General features: G+C 54.5%; 1 protein-coding gene across 4 annotated transcripts in view; it reads left to right on the forward strand.

Annotated features, from left to right (window-relative positions):
- KIAA1109 (KIAA1109 ortholog) overlaps positions 1-14,949 on the forward strand; it is a 121,145-nt gene that overhangs the window by 89,148 nt on the left and 17,048 nt on the right. For 2 of the 4 annotated variants that reach the window (XM_036031782.1, XM_036031781.1), the window contains 12 exons: positions 1,324-1,524; positions 1,716-1,846; positions 3,080-3,203; positions 4,806-4,915; positions 5,550-5,640; positions 6,104-6,166; positions 8,539-8,789; positions 9,337-9,552; positions 10,914-11,091; positions 11,589-11,787; positions 13,341-13,502; positions 13,983-14,122. In XM_036031782.1, the coding sequence (XP_035887675.1) occupies positions 1,324-1,524; positions 1,716-1,846; positions 3,080-3,203; positions 4,806-4,915; positions 5,550-5,640; positions 6,104-6,166; positions 8,539-8,789; positions 9,337-9,552; positions 10,914-11,091; positions 11,589-11,787; positions 13,341-13,502; positions 13,983-14,122 (1,866 nt within the window). The remainder of the gene's footprint in view (positions 1-1,323; positions 1,525-1,715; positions 1,847-3,079; positions 3,204-4,805; positions 4,916-5,549; positions 5,641-6,103; positions 6,167-8,538; positions 8,790-9,336; positions 9,553-10,913; positions 11,092-11,588; positions 11,788-13,340; positions 13,503-13,982; positions 14,123-14,949) is intronic. The other 2 variants (XM_036031783.1, XM_028519465.2) reach the window with 2 other exon arrangements.

The following is a 14,949-nucleotide window of genomic DNA, read 5'->3' on the forward strand; positions in this document are numbered from 1 at the left end:
CTTGGGCGCGCTTCGACCAGAGACGGGGGTGCTGCTAACTCAGCGGTACTTATTATATTGTAGTTGCTACTTGTGCAGGGAGGAAGGGAGTGGTGGGTGCCGTGTCCACAGTTCATGGTATTGTTTTTAATGTCATAATATGAGGGGAGACCCCCAGAAACCAGAATTATCTTATGGAGGGGGGCCCCTTGTAGTACAGGCTTCTCCTGCCTGGTGAGTGTTCTAGGAACCCATCTGTGTCTGTGGACCAGCTGGTGTGGTTGTGAGAGGCTGTGCTGGGTGGGCTTCAGTGAATTTTTTTTGATGACTCTTTCAACCTGGTTGCCCATTTCATGATGGGCGGTTTACAAGCATGCCTGCCCACGCCTGTCCACACCGCGCTGAGTGCTCAGCAGTTTCTGACCAAAACGACATGACCCCCATGCCCCACCCTCCCTGTTCACCCAGTCTCACCCCAAGTGACTTTTTCTCCCATCGGGATGAGAAAAGTCCTCAAAGGGAAACGTTTTGCCTGTGTGGAAGAGGTGAAACCAAAAACGGCAGAAGCACTAAAAGGCAGCAAGGTTGATGCATTCCAAAACTGTTTGGAGCAGTGGGAAAACGGTCTCAACAGGTGTGTTGCATCAGATGGAGAGCCCTTTGAAGGGGCCTGAAGTTTAAACGTGTAAGAATAAATACACAGTTTTTAAATAAGTATATTCCAGGTTTTTGGGGTCCCCTTTCATACTGTCTTTTAACTCGGTTCTTGTCTCATTATGATGCCTGTCCACCACCTTGTGCCTTGACCTGCAGGTGACACGGTGACAAACTGAAGTGCCGCAAATCCGTGGAGGCGGAGAGTAGATTAGTGGTTTCCTCGGGCTGGGAGCGTGGGCGGAGGGGGTGTCCGGAGGGGGGGTGTCAGGAGGGGCCCCGGAGAGACTGCCGGCAGTTTCGAGGCTCCATTCGTGCGCCCAGGCAACGCCCTGGGCTGACTGTGCTGATGGCCGCACAGCTCTGAGAGTGTGTAGACCCACTGAGTGCGCCGTCGATGTGGGTGCGCTCTACGCGTGTAAGTTACGTCTGAGTAAGGACGTTAAAAAATGAAGCTGGAAAGCAGAGTACATGCCCACAAAATGTAGGCATTTGAAAGATATATATCTCCATCTATACTGTCCATTTTATAGTATCAGATTTTTTCATGGTTAAGAAAAGTTACTCTGCTTTGTTCTGGTTACTGACCATTCAACAACTTTAAGCTACCTGCTAACTGTTGTGTGATGAAGTGCTTCTGTTCTTGGAAAGACGTCGTGCGAAGAGCTAACGTCCCTGTGTGTCGCTCAGAGTTCAGACGGAAGCTCAGTCAGTGGAGACGGCCACAAGCTCACCTTCGGGCAGCGACTCGTAAACCACCTGCTGGGCCTGACGCCCCCGCAGCAGCGCTATTCTGTCCCCGCAGAGTACCTGTGCGGCCCCGGGCCGCGGGTCCCCCCGCAGGCTAGCAAGGCCCACGTGAGAGTGTGCAGAGCCCACTCGTGGGGAAACGTAGGTGGCAACGAAGTGGGTTCCCGTGAAAACCCAGGGCTGCCAATCACTGGAGAACTCCAATCACCCCGCCCACCGTAGACACCTCTGATTCTTGCATGCATCCTTGATTGGTGTCGGTCTGAGGTAGAGTAGATCCGCCGGGTGGCCGGAGGATGGCACCGACAGCCAGACGCGCTCTGACTTTCCAGGAAGCGGTGGAGTACCGGAGGCCAGGTGCGCCTTGCAGCCAGCCGGGGGACCTGCGGGGCAGGAAGCTGGTGAAGCGCATCGTGGACATCAGAGAGCTGAATGAGCAGGCCAAGGTCATCGATGATCTGAAGTAGGTGCCCCGGTGTTCCACGGAGCGCACGCTCCCCAGTGATGGAGCCATCATTGGGTCTTAAGGTGGGGGGGGCTGGGCATGGTGAAGGCAATGAGCACGGCCACCACTGGCAGCTGGCCTGAGGGCGTGAGTCCCGCAGGCACAGGGCCAGCCCAAGCTCCTGGCCCCGAGCCACCACGGTGCCTCATTTCCAAGCATGCGTGGCTGGCTTTGTGTCCCACACACACGTGTCTCCACGTGTGCAAGGCCACTTACATGTACCTTCATGTGCGAACGTGAATCTGTCCGCCTATCTGCGGGGACATCAGTATTTCGGGAATCAACATTTCTGGCAGGGGAAACAAGCTGAGGGTTTCTCAGCATGCGCACCCGACTCGTCGTCCCCGTTTGCTGTCCGCAGCACCTCTGTGAGGTGGGGCGGCCTCGTGCAAACCCTGCAGTGGAGGGAGCCAGCTTGGGGGGGTGGGATAGAGAATGAGAGCGGGAGCCTGTGCGTCTGCACTCAGTGCCTGCCTGTCCGCCTGCCTGAGTCAGCCCTCCTCCAGCACTGGGGCGGGCGCGGGGAGGCCTGGGGAGGGCCCGGAGAGGGGAGCGTGGCCGTAATCTGTTCTCTGCGTCTCCTGTCGGCCGGGTGGCGCTCGCTCGCTGAGGGGCACTCCTTCTGCAGGGCTCTTCTCGGCAGACTTGAACGTCCGCTTTCCCAGAGAGGGTCGCCACGCCTTGCCTCGTAGCTTCTGGTCCCCCGACACCTGTCCCTGTGGTTCCTTTGAGTTCAAGGACTTGACACAAATAGATGCATCTTTACAGTGAAAGGCGTCCCCTGAAGCTTGTCTGAAAATTAATAGTGATACTGTGATTCACACTTTCCTGTTGTTGACTCACGTTACAGTTTGAGTTTTGTTCTTGGGTGGAAAAAATGACTTGAAGCAAAAATATACTTCCTCCCTAAACCCTTCCTGAGGCTTAAGTTATACACAGGCAGGACCTGCCTGCCAGCGTTCTTCCGCGGAGCGGTCCGCAGTCCCCAGGACGAGAGGGCCGCTCCCCGGAGCGTTGGAGCCGGGCCGGCACGGTCTGCCCGGTTCCACCGTTACCCTCCTGAAGGGTCTTGGCTTGTTCATACATAGTCTCTGATATTCTGGAAAGTGAAAGAACTAAGAAGGAGCAAGTAAAAATCAACTTTAATTTTTAACTTTGTTATACTAACTGCCATATGTGTTTTGCACCCAGAAAACTAGGTGCGAGTGAAGGAACCATAAACCAAGAAATCCAGCGCTACCAGCAGCTGGAGTCCGTGGCTGTGAACGACATTCGGAGGGACGTGCGCAAGAAGTTACGGAGGTCCAGCATGCGGGTGAGTCCGCAGTTCCCGGGAGCTGTATCGAAGCAGACTGTTTCTTTCTCGCTTCCTGGACTTGACGATGGCACCTGCGCTGTTCCCTCCTCCCTCCCCCCTCCCTCCCTCCGATGCTGGTGACAGCACCGGCTGGCTCGTGCGCCCACACCTGCTGTGCCCCAGCACCGTGTAGAGCACTGCACGCGCAACTGCCCAGGCTGCCCTGGGAGGGGCTCGTGTCCTTGCCTGTTGTAAGGGTGAGGGAACGGAGACACGGAGCCAGGGAGAGGTGGGGTCACGTGACCACGGCCAGGCCCCAGCAGTCCCCACGGCACCGGGAAGCAGACCCACGGCCTGTGCCCTCGGTCGGTGGGCTGGGGCTGCCTTTCGGGAAGTTGCCCTTTCTTTTCAGTCTCCACCTCAAGCGGGAATTCTCTTGCGACCTCCCTTCTCCCCTGCTCCGTATGGCTCGCTCCACCTCTCAGAGATTTACTCCTGCTCTACCGTGTGCTTGTTCGCTTGTCTGTGGTGGAGTGAGAGTCTCTTGACGAGCAAGTTATTTACCTTTGACCCCACTGGCCACCACATTTTCTGGAATTTAGTTCAGTTGCTGAACAATTGAAATAAATATACAGCTATGCTACACACAGCAGAAAAAAACTCTAAAACTTATTCAACTGGAAGTAAATTGCTTTGGGTCTTGTTAGTGGAAAACTCACTTTTTAAAAAATGATAAACAGCAGAACCCTCCATGTCTTTGTTCCGGAGGAGGGTGCTGGGGGTTGCCCCCGGACACGCACACGGACCGAGGCAGCACCACCGGGTGGGAGCAGGGGCGGGACAGGCCCAGCAGTGTTCGGCTGGGACTCTCCTCCCTTGGCCACCCCTGCGTCCCAGACAACTAGTTTGAGTGTCGTTCTGAGTTACTGATTTCAGTGAAATCTAAACTCCAACTTGAGTTCTTCATCACTGGCTTCCGGTGTTAGTAATAAACACGTAATCCTGCACACGGGTAACTAAAATAGTGCTTGCACAGTGTGCGTGTGGTCGCTCACACTCAGTCATGACTGGAAAACAGAACTAGGCGGGGAGGACAGGGGAGTGGGCGAAACCCGTGTCCCTAACGTGGGTCTCCCTTGGCGTCCCCCCAGCTGCCCGGCGAGGCCTCCTGCGCCACACGCCTCCACCGTGCGCATCCCTTTGCCCTGCGGCTTCTGCTCCGTGCTTGGAGGCCCAGAGAGTGGTCCAGCCACCGCTGCCTTCCCTGCCGCTGTGGGGGAGCTGTCCCAGCTGCCTGCGGGTGGGACTTGAGGGGCCTGGGGTTCCTTTCCTCTTTCTCTGTAATTCTCATCTCCTTTTTACTCGTCTCCTCTCTTCCTACCTCCTCTCCGTGCCACTCACCCTGCTCCCGTGTTTCTCTCAGGCCCCCGGTGGCTGACGAGTTTGCCGTGCCCTCTCCTGGCAGACCTGCGGGCTGGGGCTAGAGCGCAGCAGCCCAGGCTCCACTCCCACCGTCTGCGTGGGCAAGTGGCACCTCAGGTCGCTCGCTCTCCCCGACCTGGGGAAGCCGCGCTGGTTCACAGTGGTTTGCACTCACCCTGTTTCTCCCCGCCTCCTCAGGCTGCTTCCCTGAAGGACAAATGGGGTTTGGGCTACAAACCGAGCTACAGCCGATCCAAGACCGTCTCTGCCTCTGGGAGGCCGCCTCTGAAGCGAACGGAAAGGGCCAGGTAACGTGCACTCCAGCCGGTGGCCCGGCCACCTGCAGCCTGAGCGAGGCCGCTGCTCCTGTGCAGCGGGCGCTAAGGGCGGCGCCGCACACTCGGGAAAGCCAGGGCGGGCGTCGTGTTTCCCACACCAGCAGTGCGCGCCTCCCGGGCCCTGTCACATGCAGTTCAGCGAGGACGCTCATTCCGGGAAAGCCACCGCCGTCGTGCGCTTCTCAGGAATGAAGTGCATCGCTTTTCAGGCAGGACCACGTGTGAACTCACGGGCCGTCCGAGGAAGGGAAAGGTGCCGAGTGGTAGCCGCTGCTCTGAGTTTGTCCTTTGAGAAAATGTGTGAGCTCACACACACTCATTATATGGATTTACATATCGAAGGAAAATACTGTTTTGCTAATAAATGAGTACTGGAAAGTAAAAATTATAAATTCTTTTTTAGAACATTTTGTGTCAGCGAAACATTCCATTTTTTTTATGGGATGCTAAAAGTTAAGAAATGCAATACCAAAACTTCAGTCTTCGGTTGTGGTAAATATTTAGAAATAGAGTGCAGTGTCACGAATCAGACTGTGATAAAGTCCAGGGATTTTTTTTAAAAACGGGAGTGCTGATGTTTTGTAAGTTTACGTTTCACTCACAGTTCTCGAGCAGGAGACCCCGAGGAGCTCCCGGAAATCCGTGTGGACGCAGCATCTCCTGGGCCCCGCGTGACGTTCAACATCCAGGACACGGTAAGCGAGGCCCCTGGGTTAGACGCCCGGGGCTAAGGGACCACACAGCTGTGACGGCTCCGCGATTTCAGCGCGCGAGTCCCGCCTGCAGCCGGGTGGGGGCTGTGTCGCTGGGGCACTCCAGCGAGAGCAGGGCACCGCCCACTGGCCGGCCAGTGTCCTGCGGAGTGTGTAGACACCACAGCGAGGTCCAGGCAGAGGTTCCGCTGGGCATTCCCTTCCTGTGGCAGAGCCACACTAAACCAGGGCCTGCACACAGGTGGGATGCGGACTGCTTGTGCATTTCGTACTTCCGCACTTCAGGGTCAAATGTGTAAAGGTAACAGCAGAAACCAGGAGGAAAAAAGTCAGCTTCAAAGTTGCAGCCCAATTTAATAACATGTTAAAGATGTTTTGTTTTTTGTATATTTGTTTATTTTAAACTATTTTTGTGAGTTTTTATAAATTTTCTTATTATTTTAAGTTGAAAAAAACAGTGTGGGCAAGCACACCTGAGTCCAGCTGTCCCGGGGAAGGGTACTTTCAGGTACTTTTTAAGAACAACATAAATTCTGCTTTAAAACTAATTAACCACCTCGGAAATCATCTTTCTAAATAAATGTCTTCCTCTCATTTCATGCTGAACTCAGACCTCAAAAATATTTCAGATAAAGGTTTAAGATTTTTTGAGTTACAGAGCTCTTGCATAAATATATTTTAGTTTTATACTTTTTCATAGTTTAATACTATTCAATCTTCACAATTAAAAGGCTAAATCAACTCAACCAAGTTGTAAACGAAAAAATGCAGTTTTATTACAGTTATTTGCTAATCCTTAATACAAAATGAATGTTTTCTTTAAAAAAAAATTGCTGACTGGTTCAAATTAAAATCAAACCTATCACAAAACAACAAATTATTGAATGTTATTTCTTTTGAGTCACTGGTATAAAAAAATGTATAAAAACTCCACTTAGAAAATTATTCTAATTTTTAAAATAGTATGGAAAATATGCCACAGTCATAATTTATAAGTCAAAATAACATTTATATGAGCTAGATATTTTCTCTAAATAAATCATAAAAGTAAAATTGAATTTTAAAATGTACCTACATACTAGTTATATAAACCTTTGTCTGGAAATTGTCAAGTTACTTTTAAAAATTGCCACTTCTTCACATACACTTGGTTTCCCTTTCCAACTTTTAACGCTACACTCTCAATATACAGGGTCCAGCACAAATAACGCCCCTTTTTTATTACAGAACCTTTTACCACAAAATCATAAGCATGTAATTCTGTAACATGACAGTATCACACGTGAGCACACTATGACATTTTAGGTGAAATGCTCAAAGTAAAACTATACACTATTACACCCATGTGATTACCCTGCCAACCACACTCAAGCAGGCATTACTTCTGCTGCACCCTGTATTTCCCATAGTTGCACTGAATTTAGTTGCACTGAATTTAGTTGAACTGAATTTTTTTAAATGTATGTGGCTTTTTAAGAAAGATCTTATTTTAGGAGAAGGGAAGGAGAAAGAGAGGGAGAGAAACATCAGTGTGTGGTTGCTTCTCACACACCCCCTACTGGGGACCTGGCCTGCAACCCAGGCCTGTGCCCTGACTAGGAATCGAACCAGCAACCCTTTGGTTTGCAGGTCAGCACTCAATCCACTGAGGCACACCAGCCAGGGCTGAATTTTGTTTTAAAACTAGAAGATTATAATAACTGAGCTTGGTAAACCTATCCTTTTTCTAAAAATGAACTTGGAAATAAATCATTTACAGTGGATTGAGTGGAATCTACCAATTAAGTGTTTGTAATGGATATGATTGACATATTGTGTTAGTTTCAGCTGTGCAGCATGTGATTCAGTGTGTGTATGTACTGGGAAACGACTGATTCCTGAGCGCGTTGAGTCAAGCCCTACTTTTATGTAACATGTACGCTGTTAGTAAAAATAGTATGTGAAATTATAAATTACAAAATAAGTCATTAGGCATGGTTAAATAACAAATGAATAGAAAACAAAGGGATGTTTATCTACATAAATTCTTACTATAGTTTTAAAAACTGAAGGTGCTCCGATAAACTTTGATTTACTTTATATACACTAAACAACGCGTATCTTATAGAAAGTAAAGAAAAGGTGAATCCTGCAAATGCTTGAAGTTTTGAATTAGGAAACTAGAACTTCAGTAGGAATCAAATAGTGGCAGCAGCAGAAAGTTGCTCACCTCGCATGGCAGACGGGACAGAGGCCCTCGGGGCCCCCCTCCTCCCCCCCCGCCGGAGGGCAGGCAGGCAGGCAGCTCTCAGAGTCGGGGGTCCAGAGCAGGTCGTAGGCGGCTGTGTTTCTGCCGCCTCCTTGAATGCAGTGGCCACCGGCTGCAGTCCTCAGTGAGTGCCACGGTGTTGATACAAACCGTTCACCCTCCGGTGTAGGGTTCTTAAGTCTGAGTGACTGACGCATCCCTTCCAGAAGCTCTGTGCTGTCTCCCGCCCGGACGGGACCCTCCACCACTGCTGCTGCCTGCCACGCTGCGTGGGGCGCCCCTCCGTGTCACCGACGCTCCCCTGCCCGCTGATTGCGGCGGGTCCTCGTTTTCTTCGCTCTTCGCAGCATGTTTGACTTGTGCTTCCTACTGATTAACACGGCGGCACACGCTTATCTGAGCACAGTTTCACTCGAGCGTTTCGCATGTCGGTGGTGTGACTTTCTGTGGTTTGACCTTCCGCTTCCTTCCTTGCTGTGCCGGTGCATGCGTTCGCAAAGCTGACCTTTCTTTCCGTTCAGAGTGAGGAAATTCGACTCTGGGACAATTCTTAAATGCTTAAACGTGTGTCTTGTTTTAATCGAGAAGTTTGTGATTGGAACCTGATTCACGTTTCCTCTTTTCACGCCCAGTTTCCGGAGGAGACAGAACTGGACCTTCTGTCGGTCACCATCGACGGCCCCTCCCACTACTCGCCCAGCAGCGAGGGGTCCTGCTCCGTGTTCCGCTCCCCCCGGGTGCCAGGCTTCTCCCCCGGCGCCGCCTTCCAGCCTGAAGACGGCCGGCGGGACGACAGTTTGTCTTCTACGAGCGAAGATTCCGAGAAGGACGAAAAGGATGAAGACCACGAGAAGGAAAGGTTTTACATCTACAGGAAACCCTCGTGAGTACCCTTTAGTGTTCAGGTCCTCGGGTGACGTCTGCGAGTCTAGGACCGAGCTTAAAGCATCGCGTGCGGCTGTTCACGGGAAAGACTCTCCGTGGCCGAGCGCAGCGAGACCGAGAGACGTGGGCGGGGCTTACTGGTGTGACGGGGCTCCGTGGTGCACTGGCTCTCTTCCTTTCCCTGTGCCTCTGTCCCGTAACCCGATCGCAGAAGATCTGCCGCGTTTGCAAAACGCTCTGTCCTCCCTGACGTGGAGGTGGTGCCCGCAGGCACCTGCAGCTGCCCCCCACGGCGGAGACCGTGCCCGCACCTCAGCGCACGGCCAGGCACACAGTGGCCGCTCTCAGTGCGTGGGTGTGGAGTAAAACGGGCTCCGTCACGCTCAGGAGACGCTTCGGTCGGTGTGAGCTGGTGGAGTGTTTCGCGTGAACTTGTGAGACAGAGCAGTCTCCTCAAAGACTGCGGCTCGCACAGCACGCTGGAGGGCAGCGTGCGCACCTCCTCCCGCTCTGCCCTGGGCGGTGACCAGTTGTTCTCGCCGTAGACACACGTCGCGTAAGAAGGCCACGGGCTTCGCTGCCGTCCACCAGCTGTTCACGGAGCGCTGGCCCACGGCCCCCGCCAACCGGAGCCTCAGCGGCACAGCCTCGGAGAGGAACATCGACTTTGAACTCGACGTACGGGTGGAAATCGACAGCGGGAAGTGCGTGCTACACCCGACCTCCCTCCTGCAGGAGCACGACGACGTGGGCCTGAGGAGGTGAGGGGCGCCCCGAACAGGGCCTCCCCGAGGAGGGTCTCCCAGCATGCTGTCTTACCAGAGGGGGCGCTGCTGGCGCGGTGTCCGCGGACGGGCCCCGACCCCGCAGCGCGGTGTGCGGAGCAGACTCGGTCACGGTTCAGTGTCCGAGGGGTCGCTTGGGTAGCACACTGCTTCTTTAGACCAGCGTGTGATGTGTTTTGGCGACTGGAAGTGGGTGTCTATTTCAGATTCTAGGGAATTCTTTAGTTAAAATAGTTACCCCTTTGGGTTCCCCTTGAAGCCAGCGTGAGTCTCTCCACTCACGCTGCCCCTGCAGAGCCCCCTTCTATCTTAGAGAGCGGGGCTGCCCTCAGGAGGGTCTGGTTACTGACCGCTGTGATGGACCCGCGGGAAACGAGCACGGCGGGGCCGCTGGCACACGGGGCCTGTGTGTGCCGGGCCTTGTCCGGGCACACCTGCGGCCTCGCCGCCTGCTCCCACCAGTAGCAGCTGGCGCTGCGCACAGGCTGGATGTTAGGTTATTTTCCCGTCAGACTTTTGGTTCGCTTTTCTTTCCCAATCTGGCAGGGAATTAGAAGAAGAAGATTGTGGTTGGGCGGGGGGTGGGAGTGCGGGTGGGACCAGAGGGGGAGGCTCGCAGACCTGGAGGCCGGGAGACCGGCGGGGGGCTCCAGCCCCGTGTGCTCACCTCCCGTGTTCACCCGCGGTGTTCCGTGAGGGAGGTCTTCACAGGGTCTGCTTGTCGAAGGCGGCTCTGCTCCTTTCTCAGCCCTCACCCGGGATCATGGCCACTGACCCTAGAGGGAGGGTGAGGAAGGGAGGGAGGGTGAGAGAGCAAGGAGACAGGCATCCATCAGTCGCCTCGCGAACACCCCAACCAAGACTCAAACCCATGACCTTTTGGTTTATGGGTTGATGCTCCAACCAGTGGAGCCACACCATCAAGGGCTGAGGAGGCTTTTATAAAATCACAAGATAAAAGTGAAATTCTTGCAAAGGTAGTAGTGATGGTAAAAAAAAAAGACCATTTATTTTGGGTTGAACCCTAATAAACCACAATAGCTTGCTGCTACCCGCTGTTTTACCTCTGTAAGGGGCAGCTTCCTTGGTTCAGCCTCTGTGCGCAGTGGGACGGGCATGAGCGCAGTGAGAGGAAAGGTCACAGACCACAGGACAGAACCGGCGTCCGGGCGAGGGGTCAGCCGGCTCAGCCAGACACCCCGAACAGCTTTCCCTTCTCGACCTCATTGTTGAGGGACGACATTCCATTGACTGTGTAAATGACAGTTTGATTTTAAACAAAAAGAAGGGAGAGGAGTGTCATTTTTAAAAAAGATAAAACACTTCTCTGTTTCTAGGAGCTACGACAGAAGCTCCAGGAGTTTAGATCAAGATTCTCCTTCAAAGAAGAAGTTTCAGACGAACTATGCCTCTACCACCCACCTGATGACGAGCAAGAAGGTGCCGTCGTCGCTGCAGACCAAGCCCAGCGACCTGGAGACCACGGTCTTCTACATCCCCGGCGTGGACGTGAAGGTGCCGGCCCGGGGGTCCGTCCAGGGTGCGGGGTCCTGTCCCGGGGGCTGCGTCTGCTCCTCCCGCCCAGGCTCTTCCCCGCCGGTGGCGTGGAAGTGGGGCGGCCGAGGTTCCTCCGGAACGCGTGAGCGTCTGTCTCCGTGGCGCGCTGTCACTGCTCCGAGGCAGCTTTTGCCACGAAGTTTGAGCAGAAAGTTCATTTTACATTTTATGCATTGACAGGACATGTTTACCAAGCCTTGCCTACTGCAGTGCTATTAAACAGCTAGTTTTTAGGTTCTAGAGCTGTGGAATCCTAGAATGCTAAGCCAGAAATAACTTTAAATACCACTGGGGTGACCTTTTCAGTTTTGGAAAAGCGAGAAAGCTAAGAAGCGCCAGGGTCCCAGAGCCGACCTGTGACCCCAGGGCCTGGCTCTTCCTTCCGCACCCCTCCTGCACCTCCTCTCTCTCGTGGGCGTGGCCTTAACTTCGGAAGGTTCTTCCTCCCCATGCAGCTGCATTACAACTCCAAGACGCTGAAGACCGAGTCGCCCAGCGCCTCCAGGGGGTCGTCCTTGCCGAGAACGCTCTCGAAAGAGTCCAAGCTCTCCGGTATGAGAGATAGCGCCGCCTCTGCTCCTCCTCCTCTGCCCTGCACTGTCCAGAGCAAGACTAACACCTTACTTCCTCCCCAGCCCCCACCTCTCCCCTCAGGTACTGACGGGAGCGTGGGCTCTTGCTTTCTCTGTGGCTTACTGTGTCGTCGTCACCTCCTTGCTCTGCCGAGACTTTCAGACTCGCGGGTTTAAGGGAAGAGGAAATAGACTTAATAGTGGCTGTGCCGGGTTCACAGATGGGAGTGCGAGCCAGCTGCTCTGGCCTGGTTTTCAAACTGATACTACCTTAGAGTATCAGTTGTTAAAGTAAACTTAGTATACGAAACACTTAGCTTTTTTAACTCTGCATATTTAGAAACAGTTCTCTGTAGTTCCAGTTTGGAAGTGGTGGTCTAGACGGAAACATCAGACTTATACAAGACAGGGTGCACTGGTGTGGCCACATTCGTTATCTGTTATCACACAACAAATTGTCCAGAGCCGGGTCGCTTATAACCTCAGACCCGGCGTCTGTGGATCACAAACTCAGGAGCAGTGTGGTTGGGTGAGTCCGACCTCGCTGTCCTTCCCGAAGCTGCTGCCAAGCTTGGGCGAGGGCTGAGCCACCTGAATGCGTGCCTGGGCCTGGGGCAGCTGCTTCCACCGGGTCCCGGGGCACGTGGCTGCGAGCTGTGTCCTGCCCCCGTGGGCCTCTCCTCCGGTCTGGGGAGTCTCTCTGGAGGAGTCCCTGGCTGAGGCAGCCTCATCTTGTATGGCTTAGCCCCAAGCCACGTGTCATCCCATCCACAAACCCCTTGGCCCTGCAGCCCAGCCCCGCCCAGAGTGGGGGTGGGGGGAGCCACGTCCAGATGTGGATGCCGGACCAGGACGCCGGAGGCCGTTCTGCGGTCCGGGTACCGCACGGCGTGAACAGTGTCCTGTCTGCATGGCATTTCCAAAACAGGGGACGTCAGGGTGGACAGCGACTATCTGAAGCAGTGTCGTCTGGGAGATGGGACTTTATACATAAGCCTTTTAAAGTGACCTGTGATCATGATGACAATGCCAGTCTTTTTATATAATTTCCAGTTGACAAGGCGCATCTAACATCTGTGCCCACTGAGTGCAGGACAGCCGTTATTATTCCCATTTGATACGTGAGGGAAGTGAAGGCTCATAGAGGTTGGATTTACTCCCCAGGTTTACACAACTAGTATGTGTTGTCATAGCTGCCATCCTAAGGCAAAGTGAGCCGCGTGTGCGGTAGCCACTGAGCTCGCCCTGCTGAGGTGGGGGTACCGGGCTGGGGAGAAGGAGCGAGGGGCAGCCCACGCAGGGACCAGTTACAGACGTGTGCGCGCTAGGAAGAGCGAGAACAGAGGGAAGCCTGAGAGGAGTGGCGTTTTTCTTCACTTGCCACTGAAGACTGTCGGTCAGAGTTCTCCGTATCGAAAGCCTGACCCAAATCCGTGAGCTGGAGCAGGGCAGTAACTCGTTATCCACACATTCGCCACCTGTGTGTTCTGACGCTAACGTGTCGTGTCTGTCAGCCGCTCTCCATGTTGCGTTCTCGTGTGGTTGTAACTGCGTCGCTGGACTGCGTGGGACTCGGGTGTCTCGGGAAGGCGCCGTGTGTCGTGCTAAGCTCACCCTCATCTGTCGCTGCCCTAGCCAAGGGGAAAGGAAGCGGGGGCGTGAAGACGGCCAAGCTGTACGCCTGGGTCGCCCTGCAGTCGCTGCCGGAGGAGATGGTCATCAGCCCCTGCCTGCTGGACTTCCTGGAGAAGGCCCTGGAGACCATCCCCATCACCCCCATCGAGAGGAATCACACAAGTGAGCACCCCTCCCTGCTCGCTCCCCATCACGCACACTTTGGGGCCCAGGACTTAGAAGGATTGTGCGGTGATTTATTATTACTTAATACACGACTTTGGCACTATCTGCTGTTACGTAACGTATTCAGTGATAACATAAAAGAATTGCGGAGCTGAAAAAGAACTCGAGGGGTCAGCTAGTCCTCATTCACAAGTAAACCAGCCAGGTCCTGGCGAGGGTGCGGGGTCCCCCCACGGCCACACTGAGCTCATGACAGCTCCCTCCTGAGGCCCCGAGGCGGCTCTTCGCTGTCAGTCCTGGAGGGCGGAGGCAAAGCTGCCGCTGCTTTGCGGTGTTTGGTGGCCCCGTGGGGGGGGGGGCTTGGGGACTGTAGCGGGGCTCGAGGGGCCGCAGAAGCAAGCTGGCGGCGTGCTCACAGCCCTGAGCGCAGGGCCGGCCCGGTCCTGGCGGCCAGACTGAAGCTGGGCCTTCCCACAGCGGTCAGCTCCCAGGATGAGGACATGGGGCACTTTGACATCCCAGAGCCCATGGAGGAGTCCACGGCGTCACTGGTGTCGTCCTCCACGTCTGCGTACTCCTCCTTCCCCGTGGACGTCGTGGTGTACGTCCGCGTGCAGGTGGGCGCCGCCTCCTTCCCTCGGCCCGAGAGGGAAGCGTCTTTCCTGCGGTCCCCTGGCGTCTCCCACTCGGTCCCCTGGCATCTCCCACGCGGTCCCCTGGCGTCTCCCACGCGGTCCTCTGCGGTCACGCGGTCTTTCCCGGGGCTCACGGACCTTTGGGCGCACCGTGGCTGCGAGGCGCCCGGCACCTTGGGGAGGCACCTGTGCAGCTTCTTGTGTGTGCTTTTCTGCCAAGGAGGGTTTTCAAAATCCAGATCTCACACCTGTGTGAGAAAACAAAAACGTGTAAGTTCAAATCCCGCTTCAGCGCCACCAGTCTTTTTCAGAACGGCCTGTGCGTTCCTTGCCCCACTGCCTGGGGCAGAGGGAAGTGCAGGGAAGTGCGGGGAGACAGAAGGTCGCAGCAGAGCCTCTGAGAGTTTTGCTGCGGGTCATGTGATTGCTCTTTGCTCCTTCACGTTAAAATGCAGTCCTGCCAGAGCCCCTGGGGAGCGTAAGTCAGCCTCTGGCAGAGCCCGTTTGGCTAGGCGATGGGAAAACTGCTCGTTGGTGAACTCGAGGGTTTCGCTCACCCTCACCTGGAATCGCACCCTCCGTCTCCGGAATAAAGGAGGCGGCGGCGGTCAGTGCCCTGTGCAGGCTGCTCTCTGCAGCGGCTGCTTGGCCAGGAGCGCTTCCTCCTGGTGCCGTGCACGGCTTCCCAGGGTCTCCTGAAACACGCAACGACGGAGCGCTTGAGAGCTTATGGAACTGTAACTAATGCAAGTCTTTTAGAATTTTAGCACAAGGGAAAGTACTTCCTGGACTTGATTACCAACAAGTGT

This window comes from Phyllostomus discolor, chromosome 8, assembly GCF_004126475.2.
Source record: "Phyllostomus discolor isolate MPI-MPIP mPhyDis1 chromosome 8, mPhyDis1.pri.v3, whole genome shotgun sequence".
NCBI classification, from domain to species: domain Eukaryota; kingdom Metazoa; phylum Chordata; class Mammalia; order Chiroptera; family Phyllostomidae; genus Phyllostomus; species Phyllostomus discolor.